At 40.6% G+C, this 16,003-nt stretch overlaps 1 protein-coding gene across 1 annotated transcript; it reads left to right on the top strand.

Moving 5' to 3' along the window:
- Nucleotides 1-2,745: 2,745 nt before the first annotated feature.
- Nucleotides 2,746-5,009, top strand: LOC118752813 (the record flags this gene model as incomplete). The annotated part of the gene is made up of 1 exon (XM_036487676.1): nucleotides 2,746-5,009. A coding segment is annotated over exon 1 (2,264 nt), but the record flags the coding sequence as incomplete, so codon positions are not given.
- Nucleotides 5,010-16,003: the final 10,994 nt, after the last annotated feature.

Genomic DNA, 16,003 nt, shown 5'->3' on the forward strand with positions numbered 1-16,003 from the left:
ATGCTTTTTGACGAACATTATCCATACCAAAGCTATTAGAAGTACCTCAAAAATGTCTCAAAACAACTTCTTCGATATAAACATTAGAACGTGCATAGTCTTATGGGGTATCCTGTGCGTTATTTTCAGTAGCTTTTTCATAAAAATTTTCCGCCGAGAAAGTTTTTTAAGGCTTGTGATGTGACGGGTACAAAGGACGGCTTCCATGGATATTCACGGGAGCTCTAACCTCTACACCCATCAATTTTATGGAATTAATTTTAAATCTTCCACCGGTGAAGCTCTTTGCCATATTTCTGGCCGGTAGCAGTGCGACCAGGCTAAATGCAAACCAGCCGTGGAGAGACATCAGATTCGGACACGGAAAGCTCCTGGAAACTCTGCTTGCGTCTAAGTGCTCTGTGACTGTTGTATGGGTCCCTACTAAGTGCTCTGTGACCGTTGTATGGGTCCCTACATTCCCGGCAACTGTGTGGCCATAACTCTAATCTCCTGAAAACAAAGACTGAGGAGCCTGGCACAATACCAGACAAACTTGGACAACAATTTACATGTATATAGCTGTTGCTTAGCTTTACGCCTCTTCTTTGATATTAATCTTCTTCTTATTTGGCAATACAACCGTTTGTCGGTTTGGGCCGAGAGCAAAAAACTTCGCCAGTTGCCCCTCTCCTTTGCAGATTTGCGCCAGTTGTTCATCCCAAGTGCGGACAGGTCCTTCTGCACTTGGTCCTTCCATTGTGTTCGTGGGCGCCCTTGCTTTCGTTGTCCACCCATGGGTGCGGAGCCGAATGATCTTTTCACCGGAGCGTCGTTATCCATGTGTACAACATGTCCAAGCCAGCGAAATTGTTGTATTTTTATGCGGCCTAACTATTATATCCATGTCGTTAAAAAGCTCGTACAGTTCGTTATTGCATCTTCTTCGGTACTCGTTGGACCGATGGGATATTTGTAAAGCATGATTTTTGGTCGTCGAGAGAGGGCTCTGCTTTTCAATTGCCTACCGAGCCCAAAGTATCACCTGTTGGCAAGAGTTATTCTTCGCTTTATCTCCAGCCTGACATTATTGGTGGTATTTATGCTGGATTCTAGGTAGACAAAATCCGTCACTACTTCAAAGTTATGACTGCCACAGTGGCGAGTGTCCCAATACGCGAAGACTTTATATGCGTTGCCAGGAGGTACCTTATGAGCCCCACAAATGGAAAGAGGTTGGGTGCTTTTTAAATTGTTTAGCTGCTCAGTTAATTAACGTGAGATAACCGATAAATCAGACCGGTTGTTCTTCAGGCCAGTTTTAAAAAAGGCTACGCATCTTACAAATGCAAGATGGTGGGAAGATTGAACTAAAATCCATTCTTTACGTATAGACCTAAAATGGGAAAGAACTGGAAGTCACTGTGTTTTGTTTGTAGCCTGGGCTTGAACAGCCACACAAATTACCGGGCTATTGCAGAATTTTTTTTCAGGTCGTGATCTTTTCTGCAACTAAAGCAGCTGAAAACTCTCAGTTAAGTTCGATGAGCTCGGCGTTAAATATGTTAATCTGGCCTAAGCTCTTCTTCTAAGCATTTATTTAGAAAGATAGTTGTGAATACGTTACTATCCTACTTGCACTCAGACTGCTCTGAAGCTAATAGGATCCAAAGTAGTGAAGTACTTAATTAAATTGTCAGTCGTCTCTGTTGTTATCTATGCTCCATTGGGCTTCCGCGTATATCGATATAAAAATGGGATTAAGTAAATAGCGGATGAGAAAGCAAGGTACTTTTTTTCAGTCACCGAGTTGTAGTCTAATGATGAAATTTAATAGCTAATTTTTGGTCCTAAATATGATTGAGAGATATGGATAAGGTTAGATGGGAAAACTACAAACTACCGGTACAAATTGACGAATCAGCGATTGGAGTTCATGACAAAATTTACTAGAGGTTTTTAATCATATGGAATCAATTGATTTACACTTCTGCTATATAATCCTTACACCTGTGGTTTGGCGAAGGAGATTCTCAATCGAGTTAATGTCTTTATTCGTAAGGAGAAGCTCAAGCCACATGCATGTCTAAAAAATATTGCTCATTCTAATGACACAGAGTGTGCTAAGGCAAGAGAACCTGAGAACCAAAACGTGGGAATAAAGCCTTTACAATAATTTTGCTTACTATCCAAAGTTTATGCCCTTATTATTTAGCTACGTAAGCATTTAGTTTGTATAAAAACGTAATCATTAATTCAATAAAGATCACTTGAAAGCAATCAAGCAAACAACAGTGTTCGAACTTGGCGTAATCGCTATTATTCTGAACATTCTGGTGACCCCTGTGAAAGGACATTCAGCTTAAACAAGGCCAGTGCAGCAGTTTAAGGAGACACAAAACTAATCTAAAAGAAGAAAAATGGATCGTTTCGAGGATTTGGCCAGACAACAAAGAGAAACGGGCGGCAATATCGAATCAATTGTCCGAAACTTTAAAAAGGACCCGCAATCCAGGAAGCACCGATTCCAAAACTCTCGTTTGAGGTGAGAAACAAGTTTCCATCTTGTTAATAAATTTGTTTGCTGTGGCCTAGACGTTGGCTCAAACCCCGACGAGAGAATTGCGCTTAACAACTAATGAAGGAAGTACGTACCAACATGATGCTTCAGCTTCAAAAGTCAACACAGAAGCACGGCATGATACTGGAACCACACAGGCAGCTTTCAACGAGTACACGAAACTAGTCCGCAGACAAGGGGTAATGATGGCCTCGTTGCGACGGTTACTGAACGACAACGTTTCACCACAATGTGTTCCAACAATTAATAAACTGTGGGAAAATATAGAAGACATTCACTTCAGGATATATGAGATGTTCGACAACCCAACCGAGCAGGGCTACAAGGTCGATAACTTCATTTCACTTGAGGAAAAGGTATGGAGTACTTTGCAAGCAGCTAATAGTGACTCCCATACTGAGCAATCTTCAAACCAACTTCCGATTAAACTGCAATCCATTTCACTGCCGAAGATAATAATTCCAAAATTCGATGGCACCTATTTAAAATGGCAAGAATTTCATGACCTATTCCCGCAACTGGTAATAAATCAACCTCTTTCAAAAGTTCAGAAAATGTGGTACTTGAAAACTCACCTAGTGGGGGAGGCTGGAAATTTAATTAAACATTTCGCATCAACAGGAGAGAATTTTGATGCAGCTTGGTTCATGCTTCTGGAGCGTTACAACAACAAACGATTGCTGGTGAGCAAGTTAGTACATGAGCTAACTACTACACCTGGAAGCACATCAATGGACAATGTCAAAAAACTGCATGACACAACACAAGAATGTCTATTAGCATTGCAAAATTTGCAGATAGACACATCAACATGGGATCCACTTCTGCTCCCCCTTCTACTAAAGAAACTGGATCAACCGACTCGTTTGCGGTACGAACAATCATTATCAAAACCACGGGAGGTACAAACACTCAAGGAATTCCTGCAATTTCTGGAGAAACACTTTCAATCCATGGAAGCGATGGGTGTCAAAGACAAATCTACAAGCTCAACTGCAAAGGTGTGCACTTCAGTCACATCCAAAGGTCATAGAAATGACACTTGCAGCATGTGCAAAAAAGGAAAACATCCATTATTTTCTTGCAAGGAATTTTTACAACAGTCTCCATCGGCACGCTTTCAGTTCATACAAGGGCAGAAATATTGCCACAATTGCCTAAAACCAGGACATGGTTCTAAAAATTGTATATTAAGAAACTGTCTGAAATGCAACAAAAAACACAACACGCTGTTACATTTCGAGGATTCAAAAAGGGATGTGAGCAAAGACATTACATCAGTAGCCACTCCAATACAAGGCAACGAATCGCAAAGTACTACACCATCCAGGACCAAATCAACGCCATCAAAAGACGAAGCAGCGTCACTTACCACCGCAAAGCACACAAAGTCAAACACGTATGTACTACTCAGCACTGCCATGGTGAAAGTTAGAGGAATCGGAACAGAAGTGCAGTGTCGGGCAATTCTCGATTCAGGCTCACAAGTTAATTTTGTGACTGAACGATTGGTTAAACGTCTGGGCATCTCAACTAAACCATCATCAATCTCCATTAGTGGCATCGGGTCAAGGAGCACTAAGATACAGCATCGAGTCAATGTGGCGCTACAGTCTCGGATTAACAACTTTACAACGCGGCTAGAGGCAGCGGTATTGCCTCGGATTATATCCCCACAGCCGTCGCAAGAAATCAAGATCGACGAATGGCAAATTCCTGAGAACATCATGTTAGCCGATCCATCATTCAATCGTCCTGACAAAATTGATATATTGTTGGGGGCGGAATTCTACAACCAACTGATGGCAGCAGGGCAAATCAAACTGTCAGATGACCTACCCATTCTGCAAAATACAGTACTGGGATGGATCATCGCGGGAAAAGTTGGTGGCAACTACATCTCAAATGCACTATGTGGAATCTGTACCAACGATGACATCAACTTAGATGCAGCCATTGCTCGATTATGGGAACTTGAGGACGTTGCAACTGTAAGAAAACAACATTCGGTAGCAGAAAAACAGTGCGAAGCTCATTTCGCACAACATACACTCATCAATGAAAATGGGAGATTCATGGTAAGGCTACCATTTCATGAAAATCCGGAGGCCTTAGGGGAATCCTATGGGATGGCGTATAATCGATTCCTGGCCTTAGAACGTCGACTGGCAAAATCGCTCCAGACAAAGAATCAATATGTACAATTTATGGAGGAATATGAGAACTTGGGGCACATGACGCAAGTGGATATTAATTCCATCAGTAAACCTAGGTACTTCATTCCTCACCATTGCATTGTGAGACCCGAAAGCCGCACTACAAAATTACGTGTGGTGTTCGACGCATCAGCTAAATCGTCCACTGGCATGTCTTTGAATGACCTCATGTATACCGGACCCACTGTTCAGAGCGAGCTTTTCACCATTTTACTTCGCTTCCGTTGGCCCAGGTTCGTCTTCACCACAGATGTAGAAAAAATGTATCGACAGATGCTCATTCAACCGGACGAACGCAAATTCCAACTTATCATCTGGCGAAAGGATTCAAGCCTACCAATAAAGCATTATCAGCTAAATACAATCACATATGGGACAAGATCTGCTCCATATTTAGCCACCAAATGTTTGCAGAAAATTGCAAAAGAAAATGCATTACAATATCCTCTTGGTGCTCAGTTTCTGCAGGACAATTTTTATGTAGATGACGGAATCGGTGGGTCAGACTGCTTAACCACGACGATGGAAATCCAAGAGCAACTGATACACATCTTAAAACAACGTGGTCTTAACCTAAGAAAATCACTCACAATTACTGCAAAATGTTAGCAGGGAGGAACAAGAAGTTGACATAGACTTTGACAATGACATCAATCAAACTATTAAAACGTTGGGGTTAACATGGATGCCTAAGATGGATCGATTCTGCGTAAAGGTATGCCTAGGAAGCTGCAGTCTTGCAACTAAACGCTCAGTCAGCGCCGATCTGGCAAGGCTATTCGATCCGTTAGGGATACTAGCACCAATTGTAGTCATGGCAAAAATGTTTATTCAAGATCTCTGGCAACTGAAGCTGACATGGGATGAAGCATTACCAGCCGATTTGAATGAGAGATGGACAACATTTCGAAATGATTTGCAAAAGTTGGACAACATGCAAGTTTCACGGCACGTGTTTGAAGGATACATCCCAGCAAAAACTCAAATTCATGTCTTCTCCGACGCATCAGAAAAGGCATATGGTGCTGCGATTTACATTAGATCCGAGCTGGATGAGGGACGAATACAAGTGAGGCTGCTCTGTGCAAAATCTCGTGTGGCACCCTTGAAACGGCAAACTATTCCTCGGCTTGAGCTCTGTGCATCAGTACTGGGTGCTCAACTAACTACAAGGGTCAAATCAGACCTTAAGCTAGACGATGTGGCTACATACTATTGGACTGATTCACAAATCGTGTTGGCATGGATTAACTCATCCTCAGCATCATACCAAACATTTGTGGCAAACCGTATAGCTGTTATTCATGAGCACACTACCGCTGAACAATGGCGGCATATAAGCTCAAAAGACAACCCAGCTGACATTCTATCACGAGGACTGCCGCCGGGGAGACTAGAAACCTGCAATATGTGGTTTTATGGGCCAAAAATCTTGCTAGGTAAAGAAGACACTTGCCCTTCAAAGTATTCCAAGGCATTATCAGTAATCTATATTAATTTATTTAATTTTATAAAAAAAATATACATGAATACGTTTCTGCATTCACCTGCAACCAAGCAACACATAGCCAGACACTTGCAACAAATATAACATTATAATAACAGAAATTTACATTTTTCTCTGTTAACTCTTCTTGAAATGTTAATCGCGCTGTGGTGATATTCCATGGATTTATTTTTCAGCCAAACAATTTTACGTTCCAAAAATTTGCACCTTCTCTATCTATCTAAGTTCTCTGCTATTACAAGTGCATTAAGATTGTTTATCCAACAATGCCGGAGGCGTAAGAATACACTTTCTTTTATATATTTCTTTGTTTCCGTGTAAAGAACTGTATGGAAGTTGTATATATATTATTGTTTTATCAATAGCAACGATTTGTTAATGATTGATTTAGTAGTGTATGCAACTGTAAGTAATTATAGATGAGAAAATAAGCCAGAATAAGTAGTATTCATGTAAAATTAGTAGATGTACTTACTTAGGAAGTGAAATTTTTATACCTAATTCAAATCATATCTTCTCAAGATGCTTAGCTTAATAATACGTACCGAAAACTTGAAGGAAAATGTAATAGCTATATGCACATCTAAAGCAGTCAAACTTAACCCTGACTGCGGAACTTGGCTTGATTTGGTGTATCTTAACTAAGAACCAATTGGCAACAGTTAGCAAGAGGAAGAAATGAAATTTTTTTTTTATGCTGGACTCGGCCAAAAACACTTAAGTCACTGGAACGCCAATGAAGAAGAAACAGAAAATTTATAAGTGCAATTTTATTTTCAAGTTTTCGGCTTTCCAATTTACTATGAGTTCTAGTAATTTCGACTCAATACCCCACAATCTTATCAACGCCTTCGGATAGGTTAAACTGCTCTCCAAAAAGGAAAGATCCATACATACATACTTTTTCCAACACCATTTAACTTTCAAAACATGCATCCCTCTTTCTAAATTAACAACTTTTTATAGTTTCTATGTACTTAGTTTCGCCTTTAGCTCGCTGTTGCCAAATGAACGCCGCTTCATTACCATAACTGGAAACTAAGCGTTTGACTTTGAACACATCATTCGACACTCCAAAATATGACAGGCAGACAAAGGCGTAAATTTTTTAACATTTCGCCAAGTCACGTGACTGTCAATGATGGGTGAGAACTGCGCAAATGCATACACAAATGTAATCCTTTATGTATATGTGGTATCACCAAAGGGGTACACCGAAGGATTAGCCACAATTACAATACCGCGTAGCTAATTTGTATGCTTTTTATACCCGAGCGCACTTGTGCACAAGGGTATTATAACTTTGTTCACATAACGGTTGTTTGTAACAGGCAAAACGAATCGAGATAGATATAGACAAATGTATACATAAATGATCAGAATGAAAAGAGAAATCGATTAAGCGGTGACTGTCTGTCCGTCCGTCCGTCCGTCCGTCCGTCTGTGCACACGATAACTCGAGTAAAAATTGAGATATCTTAACGAAACTTGGTACGTGAACTTCTTTTGGGCGTGGGACGGATGGTATTGAAAATGGGCGAAATCGGATAATAACCACGCCTACCTCCCATATAACGGTAATTTTAAGAAATACGAAAATTGCGATATTTTAGTAACTACTGAAGATAATTCACTCAAAATTGATACTTACAATGAGTTTCAGACGGAAAACATGAATATTATAAATTTTTGGAAAATGGGCGTAGCCACGCCCATTTATGGTTACATGTGTATATCTTGGTAACCGCTGCACCAATTTCTTCCAAACTTGGCACAGTTGTTCGCCTTAGTACAGCTTACTAAATGGCTGAAAATTTTAAAAATCGGACAATAACCACGCCTACCTCCCATATAACGGTAATTTTCAGAAAAACGAAAACTGCGATATTTTAGTAACTACTGAAGATAATTCACTCAAAATTGATATTTGCAATGAGTTTTAGACGAAAAATAAGAATATTACAAAATTTTGGCAAATGGGCGTAGCCACGCCCACTTATGGTTACATGTGTATATCTTGGTAACCGCTACACCAATTTCTTCCAAACTTGGCGCAGTTGTTGGTCCTGGTACAGCATACCAACTGGCCGAAAATTTCTAAAATCGGACAATAACCACGCCCACATCCCATATAACGGTAATTTCGAGAAATACAAAATCTTCGATAAATCAGTAAATATTGAAGCTAATTTATTCAAAATTGATGATTGCAACAATTCTTTACCAAGAAATACGTTTATGACAAAATTTTGGAAAATGGGCGTAGCACCGCCCACTTGTGATCACATATATGTATCTCGCTAACCGTTCTAGCAATTTGTACCAAGCTCGGTATGGTTATTGTGCTTGCCACATAAAAGCAAACCGTTGAAAATTGTTGAAATCGGACTAAAATTGAGGCCGCTTTTCATATAACGGTAAATTTCAGATATGCTTGAAACTGCAATATTTCGAAATTTAAGGACGCTAATTTGCTTAAAATGTATACACCCCGGCTTATCATGTAGCGGTAGCTTTCGGAAAGGTGGAAAACATATATTTAATAATTGCGCCGGGTATTTAATGTTCGGCTCCGCCCGAACTTAGACTTTCTTACTTGTTTTGTTTGATTTTTTTTTTGAGTTCATGGGTATTTAAATTACGCAATGAAATAAATGCAAAACATTTAATAAAACGTTATTAAGAGGAGTGAGCTGTGGGGGGCAGAAGTGAACGCAGTACGGAAGTGAGCTGTTGAACTCAACGAAATGAAGTGAGCGGGGCAAAGCACCACGGAAATGCTAGTAAAATTAAAAGTGACAAAGTGATTGTGAAGCAAAAATATTTCCACTTATTATTGTTGTAGCTGTCAAAACAACCCTTGACAGCACTCAACGACTGTAAAAAATCTTAAAACTGTAACACAAAAGCATCGTAATTTTTTTCGAGGCACTACATAATATTAGGGTGACTCGCTGATCAAGGCGAAGTAGTCGCGGCCTTGAAACTTCATTAATATTACGAGAATGTTTTCACTTTGAAAATCGTTACAATTATTACCGTTGCTTACTGACACCTCTGCGAATGCATGACTATTGCTTAGCGTGGCTTTATAAATGTTTGTTGTATGTTATTATTGTTGCTATTTAAAAATTTTTAGCTGGAGGCATTTCTGCTCTTTGAATACTCTACATATGTATGTACGTAGATATGTGACCATTGTGTATGATTTGCAGCCCTTAAGGCGTTAAACCCTAAACCAACACACCACCAATAAGGTGAAGTCAGTCGTTTTGCGATTTCACCACCCAAAACATAAATCAGCAGCATTGACATCGACGCCAACGCTAAACAGTGGTATATGACGACCATAACCGTTTGATTTGGAACTACTGTACTTACTACAGTCTTTCAAAGGACTAAAGTCTTTCGTAGGACAATTGTCATATCCGGCAACTATCTTGAAAGACTAATTGAAAGATCTGCTAACGAGGAGGTTTTAGCGTTTTTCAGTTTATATTAGCAATACACAAAATAAAGTGAAATAAAAAAGATGTGTTTTCTTTTTGCAACAATGAAATCTACAAATTTTAAGAAAATTAAATTGAAATTAGAAAAAATAAGAATATTTTAAAATAAAATAATGCATAAAATAGATTTCTAAAAATTACATAAAAGTAAAAGATAATATATATATATAAAGCACAGAAATTAAATAAAATATAATTTCCGAAAAACTAAAATTAATTAAAGTAAAAAATTTCTTTTTAAAACCATAAAATCTTAAAATTGGAAGAAAAATTAAGTAGAAAAGAAAAAAATTTTATTGAACAAAACTGAAGGAAATAAATTAAATACGTTCCTGAGGATTAAAATAAAGTTAAAAAATATATACCTGCTTTTCTTTTTTAAAACTCAAAATCTAAAAACTAAAAGAGAATTAAATTAAAAAATGGAAAAATTATCTTGAATGAAAAAAATTTTAAGACAAAAAAATAAAATAAGTTTCTAAAAACTAAGTAAAATTATAATAAGTATTTTTCTCTTTAAAACAATAACACCTGAAAAAAAAATTAAGTATGCATAACTGGGCTATTTAATATGGGCACGAACAGGGTAATAGCTCTCTTTTTTTCGCTACTGATTTGGGTTTATGTGTGTGTTATTCAAAAACGCGTCAGTGGCCGCTTTTAACCACCTGATGTGCATCGGATGTCTGCTTTGGGAGGTTTCCATCCTTTATTATGCTTTTGGCTACGTTTGGCCACTTATCTGCCTCTTTTGCTACTCATTAATGCCCCCACCTCCATTGATAGGTCCCCCGTCCAAGCTCATTAACACCTCTTTCTCTGTTGATAGATGCCCCCTTCCTTGCTTAACCTTTCCTGTATCATCACTGTGGATCGGAAAATGCTTGCCTTTGTTGAGCGAGGAGTTGGAAGGGCTTTCCTTTCCACAGATTACCCATGACATAAAAACAAATCTTTCCTTATTGCCTTCATTGCGCCCACTGTGCGCCGTGTGTTACACTGACACTTCTCTCTACCTAATGCGCGACGACCGCGACCAACACTTTCTCTTTAATCGTCATCTGCTGCACTAAATTTCATTTGACTAACCATTATTCTTGTTTGTTGTTGTTGTACATAATGCCTGCAAGGCTTCGCCGCTTCATATACTTTTTTCCTTTCTTCGCATTTCATATTCAAGATTATCTTGCCACATGTCAGTTTGTTGAGGCAGCACACGCGCCACATGTTTCTATTACTATTAGGTTCATTCCTTATCTTTTTGGACTAAAATCTGAAAAGTGTCAAAATGCCAGAGCATAAGCAAAATGCGCTCACTAAAAGAGAATAACAGGAAAAGTAAAGGAACGCAAAAAACCAAATTTGTAGTCCAAAGAATGGCAACACCAAAACTAACGTCAAATAAGAACAGAAATGTATGTACAAAACACATTCACACAAGCACAAGCACAATAAACACTTGCTATATCAATTATTTTTTGCCTTCTTCCAATTTCAATTCATTTCTTTTACTTTTTAGATTATTCTCACTTTTTGCGTATTCTTTAATTTCCGTTAATTTAAATTCAGTTGAGTTTGACACTTTTCAGGATTTTGCCAGAAAAAATTCTTCTGACTAAATCTGACTACTTCGGACTGATGAGAGTCACTCTCACTGACTGTTGCTCTCTCATTTTTGCTGTCATTTCCGAGTTAAGGAACGCTTTTTGGACTAAATCTGACTACTTCGGACTTTTTCTGACTATTTCTGGGAGATAAAGAACGCTCCTATTATTAGCATATTTTAAGGCGCTCAAACACACAACACACACCCAGAAACTCGTTGTCGTACTGAGAACTACTTAAAATGTATGAAAACTAAAAATTAAGAGTACTGCATGAATTTACAATTATTTTCCATTTGCTTTTTGATGTTTCCATTGGTAATGTTGTTGTTATTGCAGTTCTCATGAAATTTCCATTGAAACAACTGCATCTGATTCTGAATTATTGACATTTGAATGGCATTTATAATGGCATTCGCCCGTTTGCCGTTAGTTCGTTCAGATTTCATTCACCCGCCCGGTAATCCGCTTTGAGTGCAGCTCACAGCGTGCAGCTCCAGAGCTCACATGTCAATGCACCATTTGTCGCGCTCATTTGTGGTGCTTAGAGCACACATGTGTGCGCACCGTCAGAGAACTTAGATAGATAGAGAAGGTGCAAATTTTTGGAACGTAAAGCTCGGAACACTTTGACGACAGCAAGCGACAAGCAGCATCTGTCAAATTTTAAATACACACGTTCTTACGGACACAATTATTTTGACGACAGCACGACATCTTGGCTGCAGGACTGCAATTGTCGACGTCGCCAAATTAAATCTATTTCTTATTTTGCCGGCGACAATGAGTAGATGTAGTGCTGCAAAATTAAATTGTCGCAAAATTCATCACATATTCTTGATGGTTCATGTTTTTCTTATTTACTTAAATAAAAATACACAATTTGTGAAATAAACTTTAAAACCAGCTGTTTGCTATGTCGCTGAGGTCTTCAAAATGTTTAAGAAGCTGGCTTCAAGGCGACATTTGTCAACAAAATGATGTCGCTGTCGTTACGTCGTGAAGTTGCAGTCGTCAAAGTGTTCCGAGCTTAAAATTGTTTGGCTGAAAAATAAATTCATGGAATATCACCACAGCCCGATTAACATTTCAAGAAGAGTTAACAGAGAAAAATGTAAATTTCTGTTATGATAATGTTATATTTGTTGCAAGTGTCTGGCTATGTGTTGCTAGGCTGCATGTGAATGCAGAAACGTATTCATGTATATTTTTTTAATAAAATTAAATAAATTAATATAGTTAAATTATATTAAAATGTACTTTTATATTAGTTAGAATTGCTGACTTGCATTTCTGCATGACCATTTGTTAAATATAATTTATTCAGTAGTTAATGTTGCTAAAAACTTAAAAAGCATCTGTTCAAGTTCGCTTCTTGTACGAGTATTATATTATGTAAATAGTAAACGTGCATGTTAGTTAAAAAAAATGATAAACTTGGTTTTTTCACATCTTCTTCTTCTTCTTATTTGGCGCTGTAACCGCCTAAGCGATTTTGGCCGAGTCCAAAACAGCACGCCAGTCATTTCTCTTCTGTGCTAACTGACGCCAATTGAAAATGCCAAGTGAAGCCAAGTCCTTCTCCACCTGGTCTTTCCAACGCAGAGGAGGCCTTCCTCTTCCTCTGTTACCAGCATCGCGGCCCGCGTTGAATATTTTCAGAGCAGGAGCGTTTCTGTCCATCCGAACGACATGGCCAAGCCAGCGGAGCCGCTGAATTTTAATTCGCTGCACTATGTCTATATCGTTGTAAAGCTCATACAGCTCATCGTTAAATCGTCTGCGATATTCGCCATCACCAACGCGTAAAGGTCCGTAAATCTTTCGCAGAATCTTTCTCTCGAAAACTCCAAGAGCCCCTCATCAGATGCTTTCATTGTCCATGCTTCCGCGCCATACACCAGCACAGGCATGATGAGTGACTTATAGAGTGTGATCTTTGTACGACGAGAGAGGACTTTACTTCTCAATTGCCTACTCAGCCCAAAGTAGCACTTGTTGGCAAGAGTGATTCTCCGTTGGATTTCAAGGCTGACATTATTATTGGTGTTAATGCTGGTTCCCAAATAAACGAAGTCGTCTACTTTTTCAAACTTGTAACTGTCAACAGTGACGTGGGTGCCAAGACGCGTATGCTCTGACTGTTTGTGTGCTGACAGGAGATACTTCGTTTTGTCCTCGTTCACCACCAGACCCATTCGCTTTGCTTCTCTATCCAATCCCGAGAAGGCAGAACAGACGTAGCCCTTGTTTTTACCGATAATATCGATGTCGTCGGCATACGCCAGCAATTGTACGCTCTTATAAAGTATTGTGCCTGAGCGGTTCAGTTCTGCGGCTCTTATTATCTTCTCCAACATAAGATTAAAGAAATCACACGAAAGGGAGTCCCCTTGTCTGAAACCTCGTTTGGTATCAAACGGCTCGGAGAGGTCCTTCCCTATTCTGACGGAGCTGGTGGTATTGCTCAACGTCATTTTACACAGCCGTATTAGTTTCGCGGGGATACCAAATTCAGACATCGCGGCATAAAGGCAACTTCTCTTCGTGCTGTCGAAAGCGGCTTTGAAATCGACAAATAGATGGTGTGTGTCGATCCTATTCTCGCGGGTCTTTTCCAAGATTTGGCGTATTGTGAATACCTGATCTATGGTGGATTTTCCAGGCCTAAAGCCACACTGATAAGGTCCAATCAGCTCGTTGACGGTGGGCTTCAGTCTTTCGCACAATACGCTCGATAAGACCTTGTAACCTATGCTTAGAAGGCTAATTCCGCGGTAGTTGGCGCGTATGGCGGGGTCGCCTTTCTTGTGGATTGGGCAGAGCACACTTAAATTCCAGTCGTCGGGCATGTGTTCATCTGACCATATTCTGCATACGAGCTGATGCATGCACCTCATCAGCTCCTCGCCGCCGTACTTGAATAGCTCGGCTGGCAGGCCGTCAGCTCCAGCAGCTTTGTTGTTTTTCAGCCGCGTAATCGCTATTCGTACCTCGTCATAGTCAGGCGGTGGGACAGCTACTCCATCATCATCGACTGGGCACTCGGGTTCGTCTTCCTCACTACTTTCAGCGCTGCTACCATTCAGTAGGTTATAAAAGTGTTCCCTCCACAATTTAAGTATATTCTGGGCATCGGTCACTAGGTCGCCATTGTTGTTCTTACAGGAGTTCGCCCCGGTCTTGAAACCTTCCGTAAGTCGCCTAACCCTCTGGTAGAATTTTCGGGCGTTCTTCCTGTCGGCCAGCATCTCAAGCTCTTCGCACTCACGTATTTCGGCCTCTCTCTTCTTATTGCGGCAAATACGTCTCGCTTTCTTCTTCAGTTCCCTATAACGGTCCCACATGGCTCGAGTTGCGCCCGATCGCAGCGTGGCCCTGTAGGCGGCATCTTTTTTCTCTGCGGCTTCTTGACATTCCTCATCGTACCAGTTGTTCTTTAGGGCTCGCTGAAATCCAACTACTTCTTCGGCGGCGGTACTTAATGATCGGGAAATGTGGTTCCACTGCTCGCGTACGTCGGATTGTTGAAGAGTGCTCTCAGAGAGCAGGTGTGTGAGTCGAGTGGCGAATAAATTGGCCGTCTGTTGTGATTGCAGTTTTTCGACGTTAAGCTTTCCTTGCATTGTTGGGCGCACATTTTTTGCTGCACAGAGGCGGGTGCGTATCTTGGCTACAACAAGATAGTGGTCCGAGTCGATGTTTGGCCCTCGGAGTGTACGTACGTCCAAAACGCTTGAAGCATGCCTTCCGTCTATCACAACATGATCGATTTGGTTTCTCGTTTTTCGATCTGGAGACAGCCATGTAGCTTGGTGGATGTTCTTATGCTGGAACCTAGTACTACATATTACCATATTTCGGGCCCCGGCGAAGTCGATCAGCCTCAGTCCGTTGTCGGACGTTTCGTCGTGGAGTCTGAATTTTCCGACAGTGGCGCCAAAGATCCCTTCCTTGCCCACCTTGGCATTAAAATCGCCAAGCACGATTTTGACATCGTGTCGGGGGCAGCGCTCATATGTACGTTCCAAGCGCTCATAGAAGAGATCCTTGGACGCCTCATCCTTCTCTTCCGTCGGGGCATGGGCGCAGATGAGCGAGATGTTGAAGAATCTAGCTTTGATGCGGATTGTGGCTAGACGTTCGTCCACCGGGGTGAACGCCAGTACTCGGCGACGGAGTCTCTCTCCTACCACGAATCCAACACCGAATTTTCGCTCCTTTACGTGGCAACTGTAGTAGACGTCGCAAGGCTTCACGCTTACTTTACCTTGCCCCGTCCATCGCATTTCTTGGATGGCGGTGATGTCAGCCTTTGTCTTCCCGAGGACATCAACCAGCCGGGCAGAGGCACCTTCCCCATTAAGGGTCCGGATATTCCAGGTGCATACCCTTAAATCATAGTCCTTTATACGTTTGCCGTGGTCGTCATCAGAAAAAGGGGGTCTCATCCGAGGCTGTTTGCTTCTTTTCATTGGGCGGGGTTTTAACGTGGCGGGACCCAAACCCAGCGCACGCGAAGTTTTACGCCTTCTCACTTTAGCTCGCTCCCAAACGGGTGTTTGGTTGCTACCCAGAGGATACGTGGATATAAATATCCGGACGTT

This window comes from Rhagoletis pomonella, unplaced genomic scaffold (genome assembly GCF_013731165.1).
Source record: "Rhagoletis pomonella isolate Grant_MI unplaced genomic scaffold, Rhpom_1.0 Rhpom_scaffold_01867, whole genome shotgun sequence".
Lineage (NCBI taxonomy): Eukaryota > Metazoa > Arthropoda > Insecta > Diptera > Tephritidae > Rhagoletis > Rhagoletis pomonella.